Genomic DNA, 27,673 nt, shown 5'->3' with positions numbered 1-27,673 from the left:
AGAAATTGCCTGCACACTATGAAGGCCAAGGAGAAACAACCAAAACCAGACCAGCTTTCTAGCCAAGACTTTCAGAAGTGGGGTGCCTAAAGTTAGGCTCCAAATGCCATATTTAGCCCATGGGAGCCTCTAGGTGCTCACTACCTTGGAAAATCAGACCACTTTTTAGGGGCATAAATATGGACACAGGAATCCAACTTTAAGCACTGTCTTAAGCCTTTGAGCTTGTGTGTGTTTTGCACTGAACATATCCCACTCACAGGCCTTCAAACTCCCATATTCATACTTAACCCTCTATATTCCTGGGTCTTCAAATCATTCCCCTCCTCTCTGTGTTTGTGTCTATTACTCCATTTGCAGTCCTTCAAATGCCCCCAATTTTTTATGCATAACCTGTTAACTGGCCTTTAAACATCCATTCAGGGAATCTTATTTCCCCTCTGCCTTTATCTCTCAGGTCTGAGGCCTCACCTCAGCGCAATCTTTCCCTCCAGTGAGAACGGAATTGAGATTCTCTTCAGCATACATAATCTCTGCTGCTCCCTAATTACCCAAAGGGGTCACAGGTGTGAGATCAAGCTTTCCTTCTCCCAAGGGCTGAAGATACTGTCTCTACGGTACTTTCAGATCTTGACCACCGGGGGGGTGAATAGCAGCAGAGAGCAGAGGGACTGATCACTTAAGTAAGCAGCCCAGCATTTCTTGTTACTTAGCTAGAAATATTAAGGCACAACATTTTAGCAAATGCTTCCTATCACAGTAGCCATCTCCCACAACCCTGGCATCCCTGAGGCAGATGTACAGAATTCAGAGACACTGTGGTAATGTGTGTCCCAGCCCTGCTGTGGCTTCTTCTGGCTGGCGTGACAACACGTTGCACAAATGGCTGCCACGTGCCATAGACTTCCATCCCTACTCCAGCAGTCTCTCTGTCACACATGTCTCTGCTAAATTTCCTTGACGTAAACATCACCACAATGCAGCTTTCATCAGTAGCTAGGTTCAGAGTTTCCATTGATTATTTTGCAAAGCTCATGAGGATTAACCCATCATGTAAAGGTTTTGTTTTCCTGTCTGATGGCAAGGGATAGGGAGGGGAAGGGTGGAGATGGAAGTGGGAGCAGGGACCACTTTTTTCCCCAAGGAATTCTGAACCTCCTGGGGGTCCTGCTGATAAGTAAATTACACTTGTCTTCCAAATCACCATCAGTTGTTAAGTACAGGCTCTTGTTTTGTCAACAGTGGAATTAGTGGGGGAAGCAGGTAGGGCTGTGGGGGTTTGTTTGAATCAACATCACTTCCATTAGTGTCCTGAAACCTTCCCTAACCACCAGGCTGAGAAGCAGAATCTGTTTAGCTGTGTTTAAATAGCTCAGCATGTAGAAACAGAGAGGAGGGGGGAGTAGAGAGAAGGTGATGGGACAGGAAAATCAGCTTTCTGGGCTCTATCCATGCTACCTATTTTGGTTTCCAAAGGAGAAACACCATCTCCAGGTCGGTGGGCATGAAGTTACTGGGGGCCCAAAGGGGCCTAGAGAAATAGGCTGCCTTTCGAGAAGTCTGTGGTATAGACGTTGTGGCTAGGGCAGCATTGATGACTCTCAGTTGGGAAAAGAATGTTTTCCGTTTCCATCTGGCTAGCTGGAAATAAGTAGCTTTGGCTGGCCAGCAGCTTGCTGCAGTGCCATTTCACTGAGCCAAGTTTGAGGCTACCCTTAGGCTTCCACAGGTTGATGCTGCTTTCAGTATGCTGCCACTTGCAATGTATAATCATGTTATCTAGGCATCCTCCACCCACAAGTGTGCACACACATTATCTCGCATCCTTGCACTAGATGCTTGCTGCTGTCACACATCCAGGCTCCTCCTCATGAATGAAGGAGTATAGGTCAGAGGGTATCCTTACATATTGCTCTGTTATCTGCTGGTGGATGTCCATGTCTCCCAAGCCAAGGCTGAGCTCCCCACTGCCTGTAATCACTGCACAGTAGGTAGCTGTACTGTGCCCCGCAAGCTGAAGGACTCCTGCCATGTCCTAAAACAGGAGGAAGAGTAATAAATGGAGTAAATTTCCCTTCTCTGCCACACTCAGCTGACTTCAGGTTTCTCTTCCCCCAGCAGACAGCTTTGTGGCAGCCCACTTATCTGTTCTCAGTTTCACATCCTCCCTATCTTGAGCTGAGCAACATCAGTGAGGAATCCCATAATACCCAATGTGGACAGTACTGGTTGGTGGTTTGTTTTTCATGGGTGTAAGGCACCCAGGCTCCATGGAGATGGGTGCCTAATACATTATTTAGCAGAGGAAGTGACAGATCTCTCCAATAGAGTTTGGTAGAGCCCTGCTCCCACCTCTTTCTGATGCTCTGCCTGAGGAAGGAAGGGGGTCTCCGACTTCTGGTATTTATATGGATGATGAGCCAGACACATCCCAGTGATGCACAGTACAGTTAGTGGGTTGAAGAAAGCCAGCTAGTTCCCTCCCAGTCCTGGCAGTTTTGGTCCAATGTTCTAATGCAAGCAAGTACCACTAAGCTGTTATCCCAGGTAGATTGGTTCTGCCTGCATTCGGGAGAATGATGGCACAGGTTAGAGAGCTGTGTACATTTGGATGAGGGTAGGGGATTATACACATGCAACTCTGGGGTTTCTGTACACCAGAGAAGTTCAATTATCATCTGTCTTCCTCTGGGGAACTGTCATTGCATGACCTACCATGTGGCGACAGTAACGCAAGATGGACTCTGAATGTTCATCCTTCCCCAGAGCTGAGATAAAGAGAGGGGTCTTCCCAAGACGGCTTAAACAATCTATAAAAACAAATGGCAAAGGAGCAAGGTTATAATCCCAGCAGAGGACCGCGCGCTTGAGCGCAAATTCCAACCTGGGAATCTTTGAGCATTTCTGGGAAGGTCCTTCTTGGAAAAACTGGTGCCCTTCTTCCCACCCACCAGTCCCTTGCTAGTATGTCTTCAGCAGAACTTTCTATCAGGGCGTCCTGTGGCTGCCCATCAGTCTGTCTGGCATGGGAAAAAGACAAGTTGATATGCTGGTCTTCTGCCACAGAAACTACTGGCTGTGTGGCTAGTTTGAATTGGTAATGGGGGAAGTGGAGAGGTGGGCAAGGGAAGAAACACCCCCAAACAACACCTTTCTTCCTTGGGATCCCACCTGCAGAAGTGCAACCCAGAGTTCCCCCCTATCCTTTCTGTGCATGGACTATGTGAATATGTCTACACTGCATTTTGTCTACACTCCAAGCCTGGGTCGACAGACTCAGAATAGTGCTCTAAAAATGGCTGTATAGACAGCACTTTGTGGCTTGGATTCTGAAGTCTATGGAAGGGGATGGGCTTCAGAACCCGAGTTCCAGCCTGAGCTGCACCTTCAGAGCGCCATCTACACAGCTATTTTTAGAGCACTAGCGCAAGCCCCGCTAACAATCTATCAACTCAGGCTGGGAGACTTGCTCCAAAATGCTGTGTAGACATACCCTACAACCGCTAGACTTCTCACTCCACTGCTCCAGCTGTACCTTGGTCTAGAACCGATTCCTAGAGGAGAATGAGTTTCCCAAGCTATCACAAATATTTCATTGGCATGGAAGGTTTTTTTTTAAGCCAATCCATTCCTTGCTCTGCGGTGATGGCAGATTCACGTTAGCATGATTTGGGGACTGACCACAAAGCTTAAACTTCAGGGTTCACAGATTCTAAGGCCAGAAGGAACCACTGAGATCATCTAGTCTGACCTCTAGCATAACACAGGCCAGAGAACTCCCCCAAAATAATTCCAAGAGCAGATCTTTTAGAAAAACATCCAATCTTGATTACGGTCTGTAAGTACCTACGTGGGGAACAAATATTTGGTAATGGGCTCTTCAGTCTAGCAGAGAAAGGTCTAACAGGATCCAATGGTCGGAAGTTGAAATAGACAAATTCAGACTGAAAATAAGGCATAAATGCTTAGCAGTGAGGGTAATTAGCAATTGGAACAACTTACCAAAGGTTATAGTGGATTCTCCACCATTGACAATTTTTAAATCAAGTCACCCCTTAACCTTCTCTTTGATAAGCTAAATAGATTGAGCTTGTTGAGTCTATCACTATAAGGCACATTTTCTAATCCTTTAATCATTCTCGTGTCTCTTCTCTGAACTGTCTACAATTTATCAACATCCTTCTTGAATTATGGACACCAGAACTTTGGACATAGTATTCCAGCAGCAGTCAAACCAATGCCAAATAGAGAGTGAAATAACTTCTCTGCTCCTACATGAGATACATTAGGGTTTTTTTCTTTAAACCTTCTCTCCTTTCCCCAAATAAACAAAATATCAAGCTCTGCTCATTATGGCACCGGTAATTCCAGTAATCTAAACCTGAACTACTGGAGTTGTGCCAATGACTTCACAGCACATATCTTATTATGTCACCCTAATGATCACAGCCTTGACGGTGCCTTTGTCTGCTTCTCCCACAGATATTTCCATGCTTCCCCCTTATGCGTGGAATGTCCTCCCTGAGTCAATCTCTAAAGCTGCTGTGGCTCCTGTAGGAAGTCAGCTAACTAATGCTGATTAGGTTTGCAGCAGTTATCAGGGAAGACTGATGTTTGTTGGTTTAATTCTGATTTTGGAGCCATTGCGCTGTGAAATAGTTACTGCATGTAATTGCAAGACTTTATTTTCATTACCCTTGCCTGCCTTCCAGCCCTCCCCTTCTATTTCTTGTAATGTCCATTTGTTGCGTCTGGTTTCCTAATAGATTGTAAGCTCTTCAGGGCATGGACTGTGTCCACTTGTGCGTTTGTACAGTGTCTAAGCACTGTGGGGCTCTGATCCTGATTGGGGCTTAGTCACTCCTGCAATACAAACAATACACAACAAACCATTATTTGCCTGCCCCCACAAACAAAACCCACCACTAAGCACCTGCCAGGTTTCTCCCCACACCTCCGAAAGATTGGCTCACTTGCCCAGCGTTTGTCTGTCCGCCAGCCTGCAAGAGTAAATCGCAAGTTAGTAGAGTTGGGAAAGTTGAATAGAACAGAGAGAATTTCTCTGACTATGTTTAAAGTGTTTCTGAAATGGTAGGCTTGACACAGCTGTGGAGACTGACGTCCTCTAGCTTCAGAACAGAAAATGGTGCAAGCTTTCTTATCCTACCCACCTGCTTCAACTCTGAGCAGAAAGGACCACTCCTGGGGGCAGGTCAGAGGGCAGTTCATGCTTCTAGTTCAGTGTTTCCCAAACTGTGTTCTGCGGAACACTGGTGTTCTGCACGATGTGAATAGGTGTTCCATGAAAGAACCATAATTAGAAAAAAGGGTCTTTAATTTTTTTTTTTAATTTTAAATTTGGCATATTTGAAACGTAGTTTACAACTCTTTTTGAATGACTATAATTTAACATAAAACTCTTTTTCCGGTTATTGATAGATCTCGTATTGAATATCATGGCGTAAAGAGAACGTGGCACGCACGCATGTTGACGTTTACCCCTTTCGGGCACGTTTCAGTTAGTGACATCATACCCTTTCCGCTCGACGGTATGCATACACCATTCTCTTTACGCCATGTTGAATATAACATATTCACTCAATACGTTCAAACCTGTGGGTCTTTATGGTGTGTGCAATAAGTACAACTAAACTAGCTTCGCTCGAAACAATATAAATATTTGTGACAAACAAAATTTGACAAAAACCAGTATTTCTAAATATTGTTACTAAACCTAATCACCGTGGATTTGTGGCTAAAAGAAGGAACTTTGAAACGAAAAGCAAGTTCTGGTACTCCAACTGTGGCCGAAATGAATGAGCAAAATATTGTGACACTTCAAAATGAGGATGAACAATCGCAGTCTTTTGTTACCGAAAAATCTGTTAGTTCTAGTGAGTTATCCAAGGTGAAAGAATTTCCACCAAAGTATATCAAAAAACAAGAAGAAGCAGGTGTTAAAAGACCAAAACAAAAGTATGATGAAAGTTATTTGTCTTTCGGTTTTACGTGTGTTGGAAATAAAGATGTTCCTGATGTGCAGTGCGTCGTGTGCAACAAAATACTAGCAAATAATTCATTGGCTCCTGCTAAACTTCGTAGGCATTTGGAAACCAAGCATGCTGAAGACAAAGACAAAGATATAAGTTTTTTCAAGAGGAAGCATGACTCACTTGGAAATTGTAAACTTTCCATGATTAAAATTGCTAAAACAGACAACAAAAGTGCAACAGAGGCATCGTATTGAGTAAGTTACCGTATAGCGCTTGCCGGAGAAGCTCACACTATTGGAGAAATGCTTATCAAGCCTTGCGCAAAAGATATTGTAATGTGCATGTTGAGTGAGCAGTCTGGTAAAAAAATTGATGCTGTACAGTTGTCAAATAATACTGTTGCACGCCGTATTAAAGATCTTGCCAATGACATAGAAAAAGAGCTAGTTTGCTGACTGAAAATTTGCCATGAGTATTCATTGCAACTAGATGAGCCCACTGACATTTCAGGACTTGCTGTGCTACTAATATTTGTCCGATATAGATTTAATAATATTATTGAAGAGGACCTTCTCTTATGTGAATCTCTGCAAAGCAACACAACTGGAGAAGAAATATTCAACTGCATCAACAATTTTATCAGAAAGCATGAAATTAGTTGGGGAAAATGTATTGATGTGTATGTACTGATGGTGCTCGGGCAATGACTGGGAAGATGAAGGGAGCTGTAACGCGAATCATAAGTGTGGCACCAGAAAGCACTAAGAGCCATTGTGTTTTACACAGACAAGCGCTTGCAGTTAAAAAAATACCAGCATATCTGAAAATTGTGCTCGATGAAGCAGTACAAATTATCAATTTTGTCAAATCTCAACCACTTCAATCTAGGTTATTTAAAATTTTCTGTGAGGAAATGGGTAGTCAGCACAAAGCGCTTCTTTTACATACGGAAGTGAGGTAGCTATCCAGAGGAAAAGTGCTTGTGAGGTGAGCTTCATAGTGAACTACCAGTATTCTTCACTTCAGATAATTCAGGACGAAAATTTAATGACTGACAAATTCCTCATGGCTAATGAGACTTGCGTATCTTGCAGATATTTTTGCAAAATTAAATGAAATTAATCTGTCACTGCAAGGAAAGAATGTGACCATTTTTACTACAATGGATAAAATTTCATGGTTAAAAAAGAAACTGGAATTCTGGGCATCTTCTGTAGAACAAGTATCAGAGGGGTAGCCGTGTTAGTCTGGTTCTGTAGAAGCAGCAAAGAATCCTGTGGCACCTACCCACTTCTTCGGATGCAAGTCTTGCATCCGAAGAAGTGGGTATTCACCCTCGAAAGCTCATGCTGCAAAACGTCTGTTAGTCTATAAGGTGCCACAGGATTCTTTGCTGCTTCTGTAGAACAGAATAACTTTGACTGGTTCCCTACAGTACATGAATTTCTGACTGAAATAAATTCTACAGTCCATGAAGAAGTTTCCATCACCATTTTCCAGCACTTTTGTGACTTGCAGGCCTCTTTATTAGAATATTTTCCTACAACTACTGATGATAATGCTTGGGTTAGAAATCCATTTGTAATTACAGCCAAACCAGTCAGCTTTACTGCGCACAATTATGAAAGCCTAATTGACTTAATTTCTGACTCTGATTTGAAACAAAGGTTTAAGGATCTTCTGCTGAATAATTTCTGGAGCAGCCTAATAGAAGTGTACCCTAATATGACTAAATGTGAAGTTCGAGTGCTCCTTCATTTTGCTACAACTTATTTGTGTGAGATGGGATTTTCATATTATACTGCAACAAAAACCAAATATAGGAATAGACTTGATGCTGCGCCTGACATGAGGATTCAACTTTCCAGCATTATTCCTAATATTAAGCAAATTTGTGGTAGAAAAACGCAGAAACACCAATCCCATTAAATCCAAATTTGTATTTCTGTTTATAAAAATAGATTTTCCTAGTAAAAATCTAATTTGGTGTTTATGTATATATAAAAACAGTTTTTTTAAGTAGAACACTGTTTTTAATTTTGACTCTTGCACTTGATTTTTGTACTACTTTATACATGCTTTCCAGTTAGAAATTGTTAGTTCAAGTTATTTTAAATTTGTATTTTTGCTTTGTTTTATAAAATAAAATATATTTGAGCATAAATAACACAATTTTTTATTTGAAAACCAAACGACTACAAAATAATATTATAAGTGTTCCGTAATAAGCTAAAAAGTGTTCTGTGACCAAAAAAGTTTGGGAAAGGCTGTTCTAGTTCATTGAATATATTGTGCTGATGAGATTACTTACACTACACAACTGTAGTGTTTTATGTGATCTGAACAGTTCTGTGCTAAGACAGTGACCAACTCAGACCAGACTTGAACCACTGGCCCTGGGGCAAAAGGCTCTGTATTCCATTACCAGCCTCCAACCCATTCAGTCCCTCATTTAAGCAGTGTAGGAATATCCTTCTTAAATCATTTAATAGATCGTGTTGGATTAATCCTCTGCTTTGCAATGTCTGCCTGTGCTGTGCATCCTTCTCTCTGTCCCCAGAAGTGTCTGCTTCACTATCTATATATCCTTTCCCCCTCCATTCTCTCCCTAAATGGCTCCGTCCTCATGAATGCCCTTCTGTTCCATCTGTCTGGCTGCTGCTTTCTCTCTCCTCCTGCCCATTCCTTCAACTTTCTCTTGCTTTCTTTAAAGTGCTCTGTCAGTCTGTCACACACATGGCCAGATTCTGGGCTGTGGAACAAACTCTGCTTTCCCCCACCAGTACATTATCTCACCTGGCTCCTGCTGAAATGCAGCAGCCCCAAATCCTCCAGCTAGAAACAGGACAGGCTACTTGCCTCAGCCCACCTGGCGAGTGAAAGATCTTTCTCAAATTAGTTGGGGTGTCATCGCTTATTATCAACAGGTCTTAGCGCTCTTAGCACATGAACCAGAGAAACACATGTCATAAATATACACAGGGCAGCTGTACTGAATTGCCTTACCTATAAGGGGTTAATCAGTTCAATTAACCTAGTTGGTACCTAACCAGAAGGACCAATGGGGAAAGAAGATACTTTCCAATGGGGGGTGGGGCGGGGGAAGTTTTGCTTGTGCTCTCTTTGATTGTTCCTTTTCTGGACAGAGAGAGGGTCCAGGCAGGAAAAACATCTCCTGGAAACATACCTGAAATGAGCATCTAAGATTACAAAAATTGTAAGTAAGGCAAGGAAATGTGTTAGATTATCTTTTGTTTTAGTTTGTGAATTTTCCCTATGCTAAGAGGTAATTTCATTCCTGTTTTGTAACTGGAAAGCAGTCAGAGGGGAATCCTCTGTGTTTTAAATCTTTTTATTTACCCTGTAAAGTTACCTTCTATCCTGATTTTGCAGGTGTGATTTTTACTTTTTTTTTAAATAAAATTATTCTTTTAAGAACCTGATTGATTTTCAGTGTCCTAAAAACCAAGGGGTTTGGTTTTGTGCTCACATTGTAACCAATTGGTTGGTATACTATTCTCAAGCCTCCCCCAGGAAAGGGGGTGAATGGGCTTGGTGGAATATTTTGAGGAAACAGGGACTCCTAGTGGATTTGTGCCTAGGAGAAGTTTTAACCTAAGCTGGTAAAAATAAGCTTAGGGGGTCTTTCATGCAGGTCCCCACATCTGTACCCTAGAGTTCAGAGTGAGGAGGGAACCCTGACATGGTGGCAGCACGGTGGGAACATTTTGAACCAGAAGCACAGACCTCAGGATTTTAAAAGGACACATTTTTCCTTTTGGCTGCTTGAAAGGGAGCACCTTAAATTCATACAGCCCCTTGTGGGTGATGAAGGCTGACCTTTTCTTGGTAGATTCATCTAGCGGTAGTTGCCAGAACCCCTTGGTTAAGTGTAAGGAGAGATAAACTGGGCACGTCCCAGTTTCTCCAATAGCTCATCTGTGCGTGGCATTGGAAAGTTGCGAAAAGCACCCGCCACCTTCCAGGAAAGGATTTGTGCCTCGGGTGCATTTTAACCTAAGCTGGTAAAAATAAGCTTAGGGGATCTTTCATGCGGGTCTCCACATCTGTACCCTAAAGTTCAGAGTGATGAGGGAACCCTAACAACACGTTTTCCTGTTCTTTCAGGGGAGGTCGTGAGCATTATCATTGCTCTGGAAATCCCAGAGATTTCAAGGAGGGGAGGAATATTTTCTAAGCATACGTTTAAACACGGGTGCCGAGGGCCAAAATGCATCCCCAGCCAGCCCCCTGTAGGCGCCGGAGACAGGGGCAAAAGGGCCACTGCTCCCACCCCTTTTTAAAAACCTGAAATGCTCATGGCCAGGGGCACGATTTAGGTGGAAGGGCAGTTGTCCCCCACCCAGTGATCCTGCATCCTGGGGAGCCCTGGCTGAGGTGCAGTGTAGCTTCCCTGGGTTGCAAATGAACTGCATCCCTTTCCCTCTGAGCCGGGAGGCCTGACTGCAGGGTCTGCAGCTGATGAGCTAAGCTAACCCCAGGGTTGCTCCAGAACCCTGCCCTCACCCGGAGAGCCATGACTGACCTCCCCACGCTGAACCCCACGTGCCTGCAGCACCTGCAATCATTCGAATGTCTGACTTAACAGAACAAACTAGAAGGGTCATCCTTTCATAAATATTTCTACCAACTGTACTGTAGATCTAAGTGGGGAAACGTTGTCTGCAAAGGCTCAGACAAAGAGGATGAACTGAAGGACGAATAGCCAGACTTTATGTAGCCCACAATGATGCAGAGACAGGCAGTTTGCTGCATATAGAAGTGAAATGAGCAATCGCGTTCCAGAGTCCTGTAGAAGATACACAGTCATCTTCATACCACTGGGTCTTTGCCACCTTAGGGAGAATTTGGCTACATAGCTGTTATCACTAACCAAATGAACTCATACAGCCTCCCAGTGGCTGCTGGAGATGCTTGCAGTCAGGGAAGTTACTAGACACATTTTCGGGCACTGCCATCAGAACCAAACTTTCTGATGTCAAATAAATAGCCTGAAAAATACCTTTGTAACAATCCTCACATTGGGTCATTTGCATGGACTGAATCTGGAGCATCAGCACCAAAAGCCAGGCCCCTACCACATGAGCTAAACATGTAATGCCATTAGCTGGTATTACAAATAGGCTTTTATCTTGTAAATGCCTATTACTGCTACCAACTACCAGATTTACTCATTTAACTGGTAGAGGCGCAGGAGCAGCCATTAGAGAGGGATAAAACATAGCCAGTGTGTTATACCTTTAGCATGTGGTTTAATACAAATCCAACTTACTGTATTCAGGGAAATATTTCCAAATACAGAATGTAATATTATGGAGTATTTCCCACTGCAGAATGCCACCTATTCACAATAGCAACAGTAGTTGTTGAGAAATGTAGCGCTATGCTATAGCTCACAAAAGAATCTTATGATTTAAGGTGAGACTAGACAACATACAAGGAAAAGTGGGCTTTAGAAAAAGCTACTACTCACAACATATAATTTCAAACTGAAATACGGACCCAGAATAATTCCAGCCTTCCAGGAAAAATATCCCAACAGAAATCAAGGCCCCATTGTACTACAAATTAGACAGGAGAGACAGAAAGGCAGGAAGAAAGAATTACCATTATTCTCATTTTAGATACAGGGAAATAAGCACAGAGAAATTAAGTTTGTGTCAGACTCAAGGAATTAAACTCTTATCTCCTGATGTCTAGGCCAATGCTGTAATCACAAGGCTACCCTACCTTCCCAAGTTTTCAGTCACCTGCATTTCTGCCTGCTGCTTGTTTACCAGTCCGTGCTCTATTGCACTATGCACACTGGAAGCTGGAAAAAAGCCAGTAACAATAAATTGTTAATACCCTGGGGTTACTACCTGTTCTCATCATTTAGTTGTGTAACTGCCTGTATAGTCTGTGAATCTAACAGCTTTCTCAGTTGTGTACAATCCTGTAATACACACGCAAACAGTTATTTAAAAGGAAAGAAACTCGTCTTGTCCATAGCATATACCGAATGGCAATGGCTCATTTTGCCTAGCTGCAATGACCAACCCAGCAATGACCTAATCCTTTGGCATCTATTACATCTTTGTATCTTTTTTTATATTTTGACCCCATTTTAAATAAAACTGTTTTATAGTACTTTAAAAGAAAGTGCTGGCACTTCACTCCTGCAGGGAAAGGGTGTCAGAATGCAGGGCCCATCAATGAGAGATTTACACTTTTTCAGTTGTTCTGGGCCTAGTCTAAAAGTGTTGCTCCTTTCCTCTGCCCCTCTCTCCCCCCATGTATAAGGCTGGGATGTAAAAGTATTGTCCCCTGAGAGCACAGCATCGGATCTGGCAAACAGTCAAAACTTTACATATTCACAAGTATGTATTGAATGCTGTCCCAGAGATCAGAGAGCCTTATGTAAGGTGGACCATTCCACCACTCTCACTTAGCCGGTTAAACACACAACTGAGTCAAATCAAAATGGAAACATTTTATAATAAAGCACCTGGGTATCCCTTCAGTCTTTCTCCCCTCACCATTGACTGTTGCCCATCATTTACTATTGCCTCTGGCCTTCACCCACCTGGCCCATAGGTTAAATTTGTCAATGGTACCTGTGAATTCCTGCTTGCTTTCAGCACTACCAGGAGTAAAGAATTTCCTCCTCTACTTTCCCTAAGTCCTTGCCTATATGAATGCTGCAAGGTTTACATAGCCCCATCTGACAGCAGCAGATTTTCAAAGCACTAAGCGTGGCTATTTTAACTCTGACAGCCACTGTCAGCAATAGAGGTAGCCTCAAAAAATCCCACCAAGGAGCTAAAAGCCAGGATGCTTGTCTGAGTGAGTCAAGGGCACTGCTTTGAAAACTCATCCCTATGTTAACGTTAAAGCAACCTGCTCACAGTGTGAGTCCATTGAAAAGCAAATAATCCATTTTCCAGCAATCCCAGTTACATAGATTTCAAAACTGGCTCCAGTAAGAATATTGAAAGATGCTCACACGGCCCGTTCTTTAATCCCTACTTCATTCTTCTCATCACAGCAAACCCTGCAAATTCCTGATATTGTTCAGTCTCCTGAAACAGAGTGCAGCCACTACAATTCTTTTACCATTGCTTTGTGCATAGATCAGAGCATGTGAAGCTTTGTCACCCCCCTAAGGTTGGTCAGGCGTACAGCAGCAGAGAGAAATTAAACAGAACATCTTTTTAAAGCAGTAGGTGATTACTGTTATGGAAAAACTAGCAACCTGCTTTCACAGCAAAAACAGATGACTCCATGTGGAACAGGTTCTGGATCTCCTTGGACAATTATGAGGGTGATACTCAGCTCTCTCTCCTTTTTTTTTTTTTTTGCTGAGCCCTGACAGAGCCTGTTTCCTTTTGTTTTTTTAAGATAGGAACTGGATAAAAACCTGCTCACTTGAGCTTATTCAAGACAAGACAGAGGTGATGCTTGCTGGCAGGAGAAAGCATTTGGGAGAACTAAATAGGGACTATGATTTCATTGTTATTGAGGGCCTTTGTCCACCTCTTGTCAAGGCGGTGTGCATTCTAGGGGAAAAGAATAGACTCTTCTCTGCTTTTGGATTTCCACATACCATGGTAGCTGCATTGCCTCCCCTTGCATCTTTATCTGGCTAAAAAAATTGTGGCCATTCTGCCGCAGGCTAGATTACTTTCCTTTTCAAGCACTCTATTTTGGGCTACCCTTGAGAGTCACTCAGAAGCTACCACCAGTACAGAATGCAGCTGTCTTCTTGTTAAAAGGGACAGCATGATGAGAGTGCATCACACCCATGCTCTGATATGAATAGGCAATGCAGAACAATGAGAGCTCTTTTAAAAATCTGGCCCTAAAAGCCTAAATAGACTAGGGATCTTGTATTTTACAGTTGGCTTCTTCCTCTGTGCCCTGTCACAGCTGCTGTCAAGGCTATTTCTGATGTCAGTTCCCAGATAAAACTCCTGGGGACCAGCAACAGGGTGTTCTCAGCTCTAGAATTCACTCTCAGTTATCTGGCATGGCCCACGTCTTATTACTTTTGTGTGCAATATAACTTCTTCATTCATGTTCCCTAGCTATGAATGCTGGATTCCTCCAGCAATTACTCCCCTTCACAGATGCGGAGAGCAGGATACGATATTCGAGAGCAGGATTTTGCCCCTAGTCCCTAATTCAGCAATCAGTGCATTGTAATTTAAGCCAGGCCAACCAGGAGTCCCACTCAACCTCACATAAATGCATAAAGCCATATTCAGCTGTACTGTACACTACCTCCCATCAGAAAACAAAAAAATAAAAAGTACATATACATTTTAAAGGCAAGCAGACATGCTTTGAAATGGAGATGACACAGTTCTGTTCCAGACAAAACTCTTGAGACACCAAATGGATTTTAAAAGATACTTCCTTTAAAAAAAAAAGTGAGAGAATGAGTTGCTGGTGACATTTACAACTTCATTTTTTTTTTTTTAACTAAAAGTGATTTCCCATCCAAATCCAAGTTAGTTAAGCAGATTTGCTGTAACTGGAACACCACAGCTTTTGTGAAAGACTTCTTAAGATTTGTTTCTGTGAAGATAGGAGTTCCCCCTACGTAAATGTTCTTTACCCATACACACATGCTTCCTGTACACACCCCCAGAACTGCATTATACACTTACGCGCCACGCTATATTCTGTGCAGATTGACACACTGACACGCGCTATACACACAAATAAAAATAAACCTACCCTCACTACTCTACATAAAGACATTGGACCAGATTTTGGCTCCTACTCCCATTGGTTTGCATTGCTATGGTTTGGCAACAAAAAGGACAAAAAACTTCCTCCTGGGAAGTGCCAGTGTATAAGGGCTATCCCAGGGTGCTGCAGAAGTAGTATAGCTGTTCCATAGCCTCATTTCCAGCATCAGTTACGGGGGATGTGACTGGAGAAAATGGGAGCCTGGCAGGGCAGCTCTGTGCACCAGCTGTTCTGCTAGAACAGCCCCTTGGGATTGGGAGCAGCTGGATGTACATTTGAGCTGCCTTAACTTACACAGCTGGGGCAGAGCAGCCTCCAGAAGACAGCCTCTGAACATGAGGGCCACAAAGGTGGTATATTGCCACTTTTGTGCCTCCTCTCCTGCCATGAAATGCACTGAGATCAGCTTGGATGCCGGTCAGATTAGGCTATGATGTGTGCCCACATACACATATTACACCAGAGGTAGTCAGTTATCTTTTGTCAAGGTCCCAATGTCTTGGTCAAAGTATAGTCAATGTCTAGACTTGAGAAAATAATTAAAAGAAAAAAACAATGATGATGATAATAAGTTAATAAAAATATTCCAGGGTCCATTCAAAAGCATCTGGTGGTCTGTATTTGACCCACAGTCCACCTACTGACCACCCCAGTATTACAACAATACATGACACTGTACCCTCCCCATAGATAAAGGCACATTAGCACCCACTCTGCACTTCCATATTCAGATACACTACACATGCTTGGAACTCGCATGAAAGTAGTTGAGAATGGTAGTGTCTACGCATGCTTTAGATACAGTACCTGTATGGTGGTATTCCTCGCCTTGGCTATGAAGTCCACATTGATGCCTCCAATCACCACCTTAATAAGAGGGGCAGGGGAGAGTGGAGGAAAAAATTGGCCAGAAGAAGTGCTGCGTTTTGTTTGCTTTTCTCAAGCTCACTCTCCCACCAACCTCACAAAGTAGATGAAAATCATATTGTGAAGGCCTGATCTTTTCTGGCTAGGCCAGCCCAGACAGTCCTTCCACATAGCACCTTTGGAAAGAAAGGGAAATCTATTCTGAATTCTACCCTCTGAACTACTCCTCCTTACAGCCAGCCGCAGAAGAATAAATTGCCTGGGGCATGCAGGGTATTAGACGCACACACAACACCAAAAATACAAAGTTTTGTCGGCATAGCTATGTTGGTTATTAGTGTGGAAAAAATCATTAAAACCCCCCAAACAAATAGTGTAAATGCAACTAGGCTGACAGAAGAGAGCAAAGAGAGATTCTCCAACTGTTTACAGCACAATGAATGGTCCTTGCCCCACAGTGAAGAGTCACCATGTTTGGGACACTGACTATGAACTTATCTATAATGCTATTTGTAGATAGGCACTACACGCGGAAGAGCAGAGAACTCACAGGCCTACGTGCAGTTACTTTCTCACGCCGAGGCAGGTTGCCCTTCCGTGTGGCAGTTTGGATCTTGCTCAGGGCTACAGCTATGCGGCTGCCCACTCTGGCATTGTTCCGGATCAGAGCAATGTCTGAATGGAAATTCTTTTTTAAAGAAATAAACAGCAAGGGGAAGAGAACAGGAAGTGGAGGCTGGGACAACGACACAGGGGGACCTCTTGGTCCTGATTCACCCCACTCTAGTTGTTGTACATATGCCAGATTCCCCTAGTGCATGGAAACCTCACAATCTTGAAAGGCATTTATCTTTACCACACACCTCGGACGCAGGGAAACGCTATCAGATGGGGAGTCTAACAGTTAGGTGCCTAAATACCTTTGAGGATCTGGCCCTACCTGACTTGCCAAAAATCACACAGGAAGTCTGTAGCGGACTAGGGAATTGAATCCATGTCTCCCAAGTGCACTCCCTCACTGCTGGGCCATCCTTTTTCTCCCCAAATGCTGGGTGGTTGATCATACTCCAGCACGCTCAAGCACACATGCTACTCAAGTGACATATAATAATGATGCCCAGAGTCTTCTCTCTAAGACAGAGGGAGCCTGGCAGCTTGGGTGTTTGGTGTACTGCCTGTCCTGAAAATTGCAGGAGAGCCTTGGCTTTAGAACACCTCCTCTCTTTGCTAGTCACCAGTTTTTACAGCAGAAATTGAGGGAGACAGAGTGTTATTAACAAGTTTAACAACTGTTTCTGTGCATTCAGCCATTTTGAAATGCTAAAGTATTTGCCCTTTCAAGTTTCCAGATTAGCAACAGTGACAGTATTTTGTGGTCAACCTGTCCAATTAAATTTTTTCAGGGGGGATTGTGGAATATTTTTTTTCTTTAGTAAAAGGAAACTGGAGTCCAGCGATTTTCCACTAGTCAGTTCATTCACCTTCTGTAGCATAAAGGGAGTCAGCTCTTTCCCTGTGATCCCTTTCGACCTGCAAACAAAAAGAAAATGCCTTTTGATAAGAAGTGAGCTAGCAGGGCATCAAAGTGGACGCACTGGTTACTAACAGATAATCTAGTGTGGCAAAGTCCCGCCTCAGTCTCCCCAGCCTCTGCTGTTTTTAGCTCTGGTGAGACCGGCTAGGGTAATGCAGTCCCCCTTAGGACTCAGGGGAAGACTGTTCCCTGTCTTCTCACCCGTCTCAATTAAAGTATTTTTTTACCCTGCCTTGTAGGAGAGTGTCCTGCCGCCCTGCCTGGGGAGGCTTGCTGCTTCAACACTCCTGGTAGCCAGGCTCCTTCTCTCTCTGCTTTTTTCCCCCCTTCCTTCCTCCCAGGAAGGGGTTTAAAAAGGTCTCAGGCAGCTCCAAGTTGGAATCAGCTGATCCTAATTACCCTCAGGTAGCTCCCCTCAGCTGATTCTAATTTGCTACCTTGGTAACCCTTTCTCAGCTGAACCTGGTTGACCTGTAGTTGCCTCTCAGTTGATAAGGAGGAGGGCCTTTTAACCCTCTGGGACTGACTCCTCCCCCACTCTTGCAACTGTCTGTCCTGAGTTTATCACACTAGCTATATAACTGCATGCCATCTAAGGCCCAGTAAACAAGCCTCAGTACACAGTACATAGAACTATAGTGAAAATCATATCAGGGAGTCACCCAGACCTGAGATTAAGGATGTAGTCTGCACTATATCCTTGTTGCAGTATAGGTTAGAGAAATGATTACAGCAAGAATAATCTGGGGCCCCTGAGATCTGCAACATAATCTAAGTATAGATTTTTAAATTACTACTCATTTTTCAATGCAAATAGTTAGAAAAACATTTCCTCCTTTTACTTAGCTGTTAAAAATTGTGTTCTGGGTTTCCCTCACCTCCAAAGAACAGTATTTTTCTGCACTTCCTTAGCTTGCCTTATGAGTTATTACTGATATGGAGTGAAATTCACTTCTCTGCAGAAGAGGGTTCAAGTAGTACATAGATCTTGTTTTGGCCATCTGCACAAGGGTGAGTTTCACACATAATGAATAGTTGCAGGGGAAAGTGAAAGGGGGAGCTAATTTTCAAATAATTTTTGTTTTGAAATATAAATGTATTTTCAGTTTCTATGTCTGCCCATAAATTCTGATTTAGGAAAGGAGATGGAAATATTTAATTTTTTTAAGGCAATGCTGTTCTCTTTTAAAATGCCCATCCCTGGTCTGTGCCAAGGAGTTGAGTACTTATGATAAGCACTGGAGCCCCTTATGTGGTCACAACCACAGAGTAAATTAAGGACAAAGTTTGGAGTGTTTCTCACCGGGCGTTGCTCAGAGCTTCTTGGATGGCATCTTCAATGACCTGTCCTGAAGCAGCTTCCCCCTTAGGGCAGGGCACTGCGATCAGAACTCCACTGCCCAGGCCCAGTGCCAATGTGCTGGCTGAGAGAGGAGAGACAGCTGTTAGCTGTGTCTGTGTGAGCTGAATAATCCAAACAAACTGTGAAACACCAAGGCATAGGAGAAAGAGAGAGAAAGAGAGTGAGAGCGCACACATAAGTGTGATGGAATGTTCCCTGACATCAAGGATTGAACTAGTGATCTCCAGAGCTGAAAGCACAAGTCTCTGCAGACTGAGCTAAGAAGAATCAGGCCCCACAGCAGGGGGCTATAACACACATCCTTTGTGGGTTAGGCACAGCAGGGAACACATAAATTACACGAGCCTGTAGGTTGTATGTGTAAACTCTGATGCGGGGCGGGGAGGTCTGTGTATATGTCAGGTGTATGTGTGAGGAAAGCAGAGACGTGAAGACAACATTTTAAGAAGGGGCTCCTTTGTTGTTTAGACCTGCTTTGAGCAGGGTTAGATGAGTGGGTGGTGGTAACACCTGTGCGTCTGTGCTCTGTCTACACTAGTGCTCCCACTGTTGCTGCCAATGGTGGTGCTGCAGCAGTGGGAGATTTCCTGAAAATGGCTAGTGTAGACATATTGCCTAAGCAGTTCCCTTGCCTGGCAGCTGGTCCTCACATTGGCAGTGCTGGCAGACAAGATTTTCTGTGGCCTTGATTGTGGGATGCTTGAGTGGGCGGATAACAGTTCTCTGCTGGCGGTAGGCTGGGTAGTCATTTGGGGAATAAGTTCCTTTTGGTTCTTAAGGTGGGCAGGTCTCCCCTGGCCACTGGAGGTCCCTCCTAGCTGGTTTGTATGTAAGCAAGACGGTCTCCCCAATATGGTGAAGTATGAGGATGGGTGGGAGAGTGAATGGGAGAATGTGGCTCCACACTCCCTCCTAATACCAGCTCTTCTGACTTCAGGCTGGGGCTGGGCAGACACACAATCTCTGGCCAGAATAGTAGGTTGCTGTGGCCACAAGACTCCCACACAGTGCTGTAGCAGCTTGGCCCTGTCTCCTCATCAGGGATGGTCTAGATAATGCTTGGTTCTGCCTTGAGTGCAGGGACTAGATGACCTCTTGAGATCTCATCCAATCCTATGATCCTATGATTCTATGACTGCTGGTGGAAGTTTGGAGGGGCTGCAGGGACCATGTGGGTTCTCCCCCATGACAGGGGACATAAGAAGAGAATTTTCTTTGCAGTAGCTGCAGCGATCACAGCAATCATGGCTGAATTCAGAGAGGGCTGAAGAGTTTAACGAGCAGAGCCAGCTTCATGTTCCTGGGCAGATTGCAAAACAATTTCTTGTCCCCCTATCTGTAACCAGTTTCTTTCCACAATTATACCATGCACGGGGCTGCACTGAGGATTTTGAGGGAGAGTTCGAGAGATGCTTCTTCAGGATATACCCAAACTAAACTCCAGAGCTGTGCTGGACCCAGATTTTTCATTCCAGGGGGAGTTTCACAATTTCAAAATTGTTTCATTCCAGAAGGGATTGAAAACAAAAAACACTCCCTACAAACAAATATTCCAAAAAAAGAAAAAAAAGTGTTTTGGGTCAATTGAACTGTTTTGTTTTGACAAAGTAAAATAGTTTGGTTCTGATTTTGACTTTTTTATGACTTTTTGTTTCAATTTTTTTATTTTCTATTAGATTTCATAAGATAAAATGAAAACAATTGAAACAAAAAGTCATTTTGAAACAGCAGATCAAAACATTCTGTTCTGAAATAATCGAAATGGCATGTTTCAACCTTATTGAAATGCTTTTTTTCATCAAAGGTGACGATGCATTTCTGCAAAACATTTTGCTTTTCAGCAAATCAATGGGAAAACTTTCCATCGGAAAATTTCCAAAGCCTGCTCCAGAAGTGGAGACCAGGGGTGTGTGTGTGAGTGTGTGTGTGCACGCGCGTGCGCGGGGGGGCGGTAGAGGGAAATCTGTTCGTATTCCCAGCCTGCTCCAGAAGTGGAGACCAGCTGCATAGTCCCTTCAGCCCTAGCAATCAGTTTGCATCAGCTTATGTTTTAAAGTCCATCTTTGCAATGAAAAGGGACAGAGACTACGTCTTCTTTTTTTTGTGTGTTTGTTTTAAGATAGCTATGATTCTCCTTCCTGAGGTCCAGAGGCCAGCTTTGTTAACAAGGGGCTCACCAGAAACCCCTACAGAGCCTCAGAGCAGGCAAAGTGCATGGATGTGAGAGTGCCAGGGTGTGTGCGAATAATTCTGTGCAACTCAGAGCACAGAGCTGGAACTGGGTCTGCTGGGGGTGCTGCCACACCCCCTGGCTTGAAGTGGTTTCCATCATACACGGAGTTTACAGTTTGGTTTAGTGAGTCTCAGCACTCCCACTATACAAATTGTTCCAGCACCCTGGACTCAGGGCATATGTAACTTCTGCTTAGTTGGTTCCATCTAAAGGCTGACCCTTTTCTCCTTCTCTGCTTCCAAAGCAAGGGGACAGAAAAGGCATTCTTCTGAACAGCCACCTCTCCAGGTGAAATTAACACAGAAAGTACATCATTAAAACACAGCAATCTGTGTGAACCTCTGCCTCCTGATCCAAATCTGAACTTCACAGCTTGGGCCTTTCTCCACCGCAAACTCACCAATAAGTTTGGCAGCCTCCTCCTCATTCTGCACCTGACACGGTGCTTGGAAGCCACTCTGGTGGGAGAAGAAGGCAGGGAATTCCCTTGAGTCTCCAAAGGCAGCCACGCAGACACCCTGAGTCTCCTACAACAGTGAAGATGAGATGAACAAATAATCAGCAGATGGAATAAAGAGCCACCAACAGTGGCTACTTTCCCACCTACCCAGCTAAGAGTTGCCACACCATAGAATAGAATTTGATTAGTTTTACACATCTTCTTTTCTACTCTAGATATTGCACAGTAATTTTCAAAGCAAGGAGTCAGATATGTAACTGTAGAGGCAAATGCGATGGCCTTAGAACCTGGTTTAGTGCGACAATGTTGGCAAAAACAATGGGGCTATTGGGGGTTGACTGGTTCTTTTCTCTGCCCTCGTTTTCAGCAGCCCACACAGCAACTTGTGCTACCTACCAGATATTCCAGCGTCCTACCAATGTCCAGAATAGACTTAACGCCTGCGGAAACCACAGCAACTGCAGTGCGTCCTAGCTCGGTTAGGTCAGCACTCACATCCATAGCTGATAAGGGAAAAGTAGCCTTTGTGTTAGTGACAGAGTTGCATTCCTAATTGTTATGCTCTCCTCACTTGCTGTGGAGATGGAAGTGAAGAAGAATGTTGTGTCCAATTAAAATTGAAGTGCAAATTTTACATAAGAGGAATATAATTTGCTAAATTTGGACATTGGCCAGAACACGATGAGTCATACCCCCTCACTTGCAAAATGTGCTGTGGGATCTTTCTTGACCACAAGGGATCATGGTCTTGGTTTTACATCTCATCCGAAAGGCAGCCCTTTCAGCAGCACAGTATCTCCAGCATTTGGTTCAGTACTGATTCAGAAGGGAGAATGCCACTAAAAAGTCATGTTCCTACAGCATCCTAGGTTGTCCTTTATGGGTCATCCATCCTAAGCACTGACCAGGGCTCAATTCTGCTCGCTTGCAAGAGACTCTCACCTGAGTACAGAGAGCCAAGCATATTTATCAGTATCCCCAATAACTCTTCAGCTTCCCTGATAGTCTGTATCAGCATAGCTTGCTACTACAAAGGGTGCAGCCGGCTCCCATTGGACTGAATTACTGTCTAGCAAGCAACATCAAATGGTATACACACCATTCTGTGGATGGGAGAAAGGTCAAGAGAAGCTCCCACCTCCCTTGGGGAATATAGGTGTCCCAGAGAAAGAAGTTGAGCCTTGTGGAGAGAAAGAATGGGAAAGAAAGGCAGGTGAAATATCAGAGCTCATGACGACACTCATGCTGAAACTGTGCCAGCATCAACTATGTGTCTACAGGCCTGTTCCTGGTAGGGTTCTTGTATGATTTCCCTGGCCAGTGTAGTCAGGGATATTTTTCTGAGAAGTGTGCTAATTAAACTTTGTGCTATAGATACCAAGCATAGTGGGGTCAGAACCTTAGTGTAGATTTATCCCCATCTTTGGAATGAGGCTGGGGGTGATTGTTTTACTCTTCCCAGCAGGAGAATACGGTGGACCTATACAGACTAATCAGGAAAGAGGGAAAAGGTGGATGTAAACAAATAAAACTGTAACATTTAATTCAACAACAAAGAGACAAAATGAAGTGCAATGCTCCTCTTACTCTTCTCTCCTTCGCGATGGACCCCTCCGATCCCTCCTGTCACAAACACGGGGATTCCTGCTTTGTGTGCCACAATCATCGTCCCTGACACAGTGGTACCGCCAGACAAACCCTGTCATGGAACAGCCAGTCATAATCCACACACTGTGTGACATGGGGAACTGTATGTTCATGGACAAACTACCAGCAGTTGCAAAACATTCTGCTGTGCCCAGTTTGCAGGTAACAGAGAACTGCTACAGTATTCTTTTTAACAAATCCTCAGGGAAAACCAAAAACATTCCTTTGCAATAATAAACAATAGGGCCATACTCAGAGATGGTGTCATACCTTAAATTCCCTTACGCAGCCTGACTCCTAAGGGCACTCAAATAGTACAGGGTGTGTGTGCGTGTGTGTGTGCACGCGCAGTATAAGAACTGTGATGGAAAAGTAAGTGCTGAGGAACTTATTTTGATGTAACTGATACACTGCAGAGTGTCTTTAACTTCCACATTCTTGCACCTTGATGGATGTTGCTTTTCTTGCTATAGCCCTCTCTTTTGTATAGCCAGTTATACTATTGTATCTACTGAGAGGCCAGAAGATACAGTATATGAATTACACTAACTTGGGCTCCTTAACATATCAGTAAGTGGGTGTAAGTAGGTCTGAGGAAGTCTAACTGAGTGTAAGAGAGTCTGTCTTACGCCATCTTACATTTGGCACACAGTACAAAACACAAGATGCTGAGCTGCAAAGATAGGATAACGAATGCAGCCTGGCTCTTGCCATTTTTCAGTGGACTATGGAGGGGGTGGTCTAATAGGACTTTCAAATTGGCAACAATCCTGAGCAGTTAAAATCACTTTAACAGTTGTGTGCATGTTTAAAGTGTATGGCCTATCATTGTTGCATTAACCATCATTTGCAACACACCAGTGCTTTTTCACTATAATGTGTATACCCTAAGCCAAGCCTCACTTTTCATGCTGTGAGCCAACACAGAATGATTTCCTTGGGGAAATGGCTATCAAATTGTGGTTTCCTAGCTCTACTAGTGTGGAACCTAGTTAGGAACATGTTTTGTGAACATGTCATTTTAATAATAGAAAATTGTATATGACATCTTCAAGACAATGAGAAGCACTTTTTCCACCTGGGTTTAGGCTGGGGCAGCATAACATTGCTGTAAAGAAAACTAGATGGCAATGAAGATCTAGATACAGTACCTGGCTGAGAACGTAGGGAAGGTCCCTTCGAGATACCTTAACTAAATTTTTGCTCTTTGCCAGAAACTGAAGTTCCTCATCATTGAGGCCGATGTGGATCCTGCCATTTAAAATGCCCACGGTTGCAGGTACTGACCCATTTGTCCTTACAATCTCTTCCACCTCTCTGGCCATGCTGGAATAATACAGACAGAGCAACAAAAAATAAAACAGAAAAATGATGAGATGGGAAATATTTTCAGATCTCTCTGCCACCATGTTCCAGTTCCTACTTTATAACATTCCCTCAACTTCTGCTAAATCTGGTTCCTCTCCTGCACCTTACACCTAGCAAAAGTCTTTGGATCTCATTGCCAGAGGTGCAGATCTTCCCACAGCTTCCATTGCCACATTGCCAGTGCTCAGTAGCTCTGAAAATCGGGCCCTTTATATGTTTAGTTTCCAGCGGGTGTCTGAAGGTCTGACCTGTCTGTCTGTGTTGCATAGATTAGAGGAGATATGATTTGTGGTGGAGATGTTTAATTATAGTCTTCCCTCCCTAATATGCAGCCAAGTCTATTCTGTGGCCAGTGAGCAAAAAAGTGCTGTATGTCCCGAGTCACTTATCAGTTCTGACTTCATCCTAAAAGGTAAACCAGGGCAGGTGTGGGTGGAAGAGACTGAGAACTCTTCCTAAATTGTGCCATAGATTATTTGTGTAAAAGTGTCTTTCCACATCGCAAACCAAACAGGTGTGGATGGGATTTGTTTCCATTAACTTGATTTACTGTACCCTGCCAGCTTTTCTCTCCACCAAACAGCTGAAGGTGAATATCATGGAGAAATGAAGGGTAATGATTTGGTATGTTAAGGAAGCAATTACACATAATCTGGCATGTGTTTATATTAGGTATATTATATTATGTTTTGTAAGACATGAAGATGTAGGCCAGGGGCTCTCAAACTGGGGGTCGGGACCCCTCAGAGGGTGACGAGGGCATTACATGGGGGGTTGTGAGCTGTCAGTGTCCACCCCAAACCCTGCTTTGCCCCCAGCATTTATAATGGTGTTAAATATATTCAAAAGTTTTTTTAATTTATAAGAGGGGTTGCACTCAGAGGCTTCTATGTAAAAGAGGTCACCAGTACAAACGTTTAAGAACTACTGATGTAGGCCAAGTGCTGTCAGCTCCCTGAAAAGTGAGGGTATTTAGTGTAAATGATCCTCTTGAAGGATGGGATTGTTTTTTATAAAACATTTTGTATCAACTGGCTAATGAGTCACAGCTCATACACCGTTACTGGATAGCCACCTATTCCAAGTCTTCATTAGACACTCAAATTCCTCCTCTCATAGTGCAGACTTTGGATATGGACAGTGAGAGGCGTGGGATACTGAAGGGCTGCAAGTTGGGGCTTCTTCATCTTTGCAGGCTCTTTATTTACTAACTTGTGAGATTATTTCATTTCTTGTTGAGCAGAATGCAGATTTGGCAGGTCCTTCTGCCCCTGGGGCTTCTGTACCTGTCCTAGGCTGCCTTCTCACTAAAACAGAACTCACTGCATTCTGATCTCTAAGGAACAGCACCAGAGGAAAATAATGGCTGTATAAGAAACAAATAGAAAATCCAGTACAGTAACCTTCCTCTGCCATGGCTCAGTAGCTAAACAAAAGTATGGGAGATTGCTTACATTTTTGGCACTGTCACTCAGACGAATACTTATATAGAGGGTACCCACAAGTAAAGAGTTGGTTGCAGAGATGGGGTTCCTTGGCACAGTGCTGCCTTAGCATAGGCCAACAAGAGAGTCCAGTAGAACATTGTAGTGGCATTTACAGTCAATGTTCTTACGGGTACAAATGAGCAGAGGTCATCACTCTATTCCAGTAACTTTTACATTATAAAAGATGTAGCCAAAGAAACTTATGAGTACTTGCAAGGTCTCCACAAGCCATACAGCCACACATGCCTGAGCTCTCTAGCCAGAGGGGGCAACGTCATCATTTGCTGCCACTTTGTGAAGAAATCCAGGGATTTGATGCTACAGATGGATATGTATAGTACATGTAAATCTGGGGTTTGTCATGTAGTCCTGCTATCTTCGGAAGCCCAGATGCAGCTGTTTTGTAACCAAAGTCATATTCTGCATGCTTATCACACCCTCAGTTCCCAGTAATTGTAGTGGCAGCTTTGGGTGAACCACAAATACAGAAACAGGCCCATAGATTATCAGACACAACTGTACAATTTTGCTGCACTAGGGTCATCAAATCATCAAATCTACAACCTCAAATTCTGGGGATAGGGCATGCCATGTGTAATGATGGTGCTCTCCAAGGCTACGATCGGTCTCCCATCAGCCAGAGCTTCCTCCACAGAAGATGAAACCCTGAAATGAGTTCCTAGGAATAAAATATAGGAAAATCATTTATGTTTTAAGGTGACGATAGACTTTTTGATGTATCAAACTGATCTACATTAGGCAGTGTGGGGATAGCTGAATAGAGAGATGGAGGATCAAACTGGGATGAGCACACAACCTAATTTTTATGGGACAGTCCCAATTTTTGTGATTCTGTCCTGTGTCCTGCAAAGCCATGCGAAAGCAAAACCTGCTTGAAATGATTAAATCATTTGGGTAAGGAAAAAACCTTTTATGCTTTACAACGTAGTTTCGTCACACAATCAGAGTGTTTTTCTCTTCCTGCAGAACAAGATGGGAAAGGTGGTAACACACCAGCATTTGGAATCCTGAACCCTATGCCTCTCTTGAATACACCAAAAACCCAATAAAATCAAAAAGGGCTGAAAAGAGAGTTTTATTCCATATTTTCAGTGGCATCAGATTGTAAAAAGAGCAAATGTAGAACTGTTTTGCATATATGGTAATTCAGTGTGGAATTTACAGGATTTTTTTTAAAACTAAATGGTTTACTAAAATTATTCAGACTTTTCAAGTAAATATACTACTTAGTGCCACAAACCAGAAAAGAATTCATCATTTTGAGACCAATTTTAGGGGAAATTTTGAGAAGAGAAAGCTATGAATTTATTCTGTATCAGCTCAGCACCTACAGTACTCGCCATAGGCAGGAATTCAGATAGCCCAAGATCAGATCTATGCCCAAGGTGCCATGAAATTTAGACAAACAATTTTATTAGGAGTAATGTAGATCTTGAAGAGTGATTAGGATCCTTTTAATCCGAGGAGTATTCTTATTATTTTTTGTATTGCAGTAGCATTGAAGGGTCCCAGTCACGCCTCTCCTGAAATCTGAACTGTGAAGTCAATTGTCAATCGATTTCATATTGAACATTATAGGCCTCATTATCCTCTCCCACCAATTTTACAGCTGTGTAACTCCAGGGACTTCAATGGAGCTAATCCCAATTTACACTGGTGTAAGTGAGAGGAGAACTGGGCTTTGCAACTCTGCCATGATTTGAGAAGGATGTGCTAAAAATACCACCACAGCCAAGACATTACAGTATCATGCACTGAAATTCTCTTGCCCCATACTTTTTCCTATAAATGCCATAAAACAGAAGCTCTCTGTGAAATGAGTTTTAAAAGGCCTCAGGCTACCTTGAGTGAGTTGCCTCTACATTGTTCCCAGACAGGATCCTGGTTGCATTCTGCTCACAGGATCCTGGTTGCATTCTGCTCACAGGATCCTGGTTGCATTC

At 43.3% G+C, this 27,673-nt stretch overlaps 1 protein-coding gene and 1 long non-coding RNA gene across 2 annotated transcripts in view; one reads left to right on the top strand and one right to left on the bottom strand.

Annotated features, from left to right (window-relative positions):
- The window catches only part of LOC123350618 (pseudouridine-metabolizing bifunctional protein C1861.05-like), a 50,359-nt gene that overhangs the window by 20,272 nt on the left and 2,414 nt on the right, over positions 1-27,673 (bottom strand). The window contains exons 4-15 of the mRNA XM_044989279.1: positions 26,274-26,388; positions 24,006-24,180; positions 22,795-22,906; positions 21,604-21,710; positions 21,148-21,274; positions 18,455-18,575; positions 17,062-17,147; positions 16,168-16,292; positions 15,558-15,617; positions 4,934-5,000; positions 2,716-2,810; positions 1,907-2,035 (exon numbers count right to left, since the gene is read on the bottom strand). Of these exons, the coding sequence (XP_044845214.1) occupies positions 1,907-2,035; positions 2,716-2,810; positions 4,934-5,000; positions 15,558-15,617; positions 16,168-16,292; positions 17,062-17,147; positions 18,455-18,575; positions 21,148-21,274; positions 21,604-21,710; positions 22,795-22,906; positions 24,006-24,180; positions 26,274-26,388 (1,319 nt within the window). The remainder of the gene's footprint in view (positions 1-1,906; positions 2,036-2,715; positions 2,811-4,933; positions 5,001-15,557; positions 15,618-16,167; positions 16,293-17,061; positions 17,148-18,454; positions 18,576-21,147; positions 21,275-21,603; positions 21,711-22,794; positions 22,907-24,005; positions 24,181-26,273; positions 26,389-27,673) is intronic.
- On the top strand, positions 623-26,794 carry LOC123350634. The gene is made up of 5 exons (XR_006573784.1): positions 623-683; positions 9,140-9,210; positions 24,069-24,133; positions 24,555-24,634; positions 26,697-26,794. It is a non-coding gene; the product is annotated as an uncharacterized LOC123350634 (long non-coding RNA).

This window comes from Mauremys mutica, chromosome 1, assembly GCF_020497125.1.
Source record: "Mauremys mutica isolate MM-2020 ecotype Southern chromosome 1, ASM2049712v1, whole genome shotgun sequence".
NCBI classification, from domain to species: Eukaryota; Metazoa; Chordata; order Testudines; family Geoemydidae; genus Mauremys; species Mauremys mutica.
The sequence above is the reverse complement of the archived record's forward strand: the minus strand, read 5'-3'. Positions and strand labels throughout refer to the sequence as shown.